The 1741-nt window shown below is 44.9% G+C and overlaps 1 protein-coding gene across 1 annotated transcript; it reads left to right on the forward strand.

Moving 5' to 3' along the window:
• Positions 1-596: 596 nt before the first annotated feature.
• On the forward strand, positions 597-1471 carry SARC_14463 (hypothetical protein; the record flags this gene model as incomplete). Its single annotated transcript, XM_014291405.1, has 1 exon — positions 597-1471. A coding segment is annotated over exon 1 (702 nt), but the record flags the coding sequence as incomplete, so codon positions are not given.
• Positions 1472-1741: the final 270 nt, after the last annotated feature.

The following is a 1741-nucleotide window of genomic DNA, read 5'->3' on the forward strand; positions in this document are numbered from 1 at the left end:
GGTTGACCGTTAAGTCTGACTGGATTCTGGGACTGGAACGGATATATTTTACTCAAGAATATGGTATAGATATATCTAGAAGATATTACGATGCTTCCATTGGATAACTATAGGTACTACTGTTAATTAATGAATAGTATTGGGTATTGGGCCTCTATTTATTTATTTAACTTCATTTTTCGAGCCAAAACTGCAATTAAAGGTAGATTTGATTAGTTTTCAGTTCTATTTTTCTCATTTTTCAGAGGCTAACAAGTGTAGAAGGTCTCAGAACTTTAGACTTTTTGGGCCAATTAGGTCTATGTCCTTTTGCGTGGAAATAAGGAATCCATATTTATGCCAATACATGCCAAAATGGAAAATATGCAAGGCAGAATGCACAAAGTCGAAAGGGGCTACTCTTAGGAGCCGTTTCGTAGAAAAGGTTAGAGAAGCTGTGTATTTATATACAACACAGCACCCGGTGGAGAGCTAGGTGTGTAGTGCGTATATTAGATAGTGTGTGTCGTATTGTAGATAGATGAGCGTATACACAGTCACACAACCGAATTCTTCTGACGCTAGTTCGATTCGATCCATACCTGAGACACCCGGGGCGTATACACAGGATAAGTCTATCATCACATCACAATTACACTCTAACTGACAACTGCGTCTAGGTGCGATTCTTATCTGGAGCCCATTGGCATAGCCATACATATACAGTACTGTGTCGCTATATAATAAAAACGTATACAGCGTCACAAATGCGCAAAGTACGACGCTGGAGATGATCAGAAACGGACTGCTGCCGGGACCCTTCCGGTTTCTGCCTGTTGTGCGGTCGATAGTAGCCCAAGGAGACGAAACCACAGGCGAAGACACACAAACCACACAAGACACACACAACACAGATGTTCCGCTTATACCCTCCAGCGACGTTAGTAAGTCGATCGATATAATAGGGGAAGTGGGGGATGCAGGTGCAACGGAGGACAGCAGAGACGGAAGTAGTACGTCTCTCCGAGATGCACCCGAGGTCGACACTGGGGCTATACATACGCCTAGTCAGAATAGTGCGGAGGTGATGTGGCCCGAACTCGCAGACACCGACCACACTAACAATAACCTTAACGAGTCTATATTTGTTGTGGAGGATGAGAGTGGTGTGTACACCGAGGGCAGAAATAGTGAACTAGAGCGCACCAGCCAACCGCGTCGGAGTGCACCCGCACGCATACCAACCGACAAGAGAAACTATGTGTATCACACAGACAGCACAGGCATAGACGATGTAGAAACAGACCTGCTGACAAAGAAACATACGACCCTGAATTCAATCGCATTGCCTCACCCACACACCCACACACCCACCCACACACACGCGCGCACATCCCCCCGCGCGGTTCCTCGAGGAAGTGTTGATCGATTGGATTTCGAGCACAGGGACGATGATTTGAATAACAGAGGAGGTCTCCTCGGTGGTGCCAGGGTATGTATACACGAAGGGATGGTGAATGTAGGGTGTAGATAGTAGTAGGATGTAGATAGTAGTAGGATTTCGATGAATATTGCGTATGTCCAGAGCTGTGTTATGTTTTTGGGGGTATATGCGAGTGAGCATATGTATGTGTTTGAACACATTGTGTACAGGGCGTTGTTGTGTATGACTTCCAATGATCAAAAGTGCAAATTTCTGCAGATATATGATACATTTAGGGAATCTCACATACAAGCACACAAAAAACACATGCACACACAC

The sequence above is a fragment of the Sphaeroforma arctica genome (genome assembly GCF_001186125.1).
Source record: "Sphaeroforma arctica JP610 unplaced genomic scaffold supercont1.4658, whole genome shotgun sequence".
Taxonomy (NCBI): domain Eukaryota; class Ichthyosporea; order Ichthyophonida; genus Sphaeroforma; species Sphaeroforma arctica.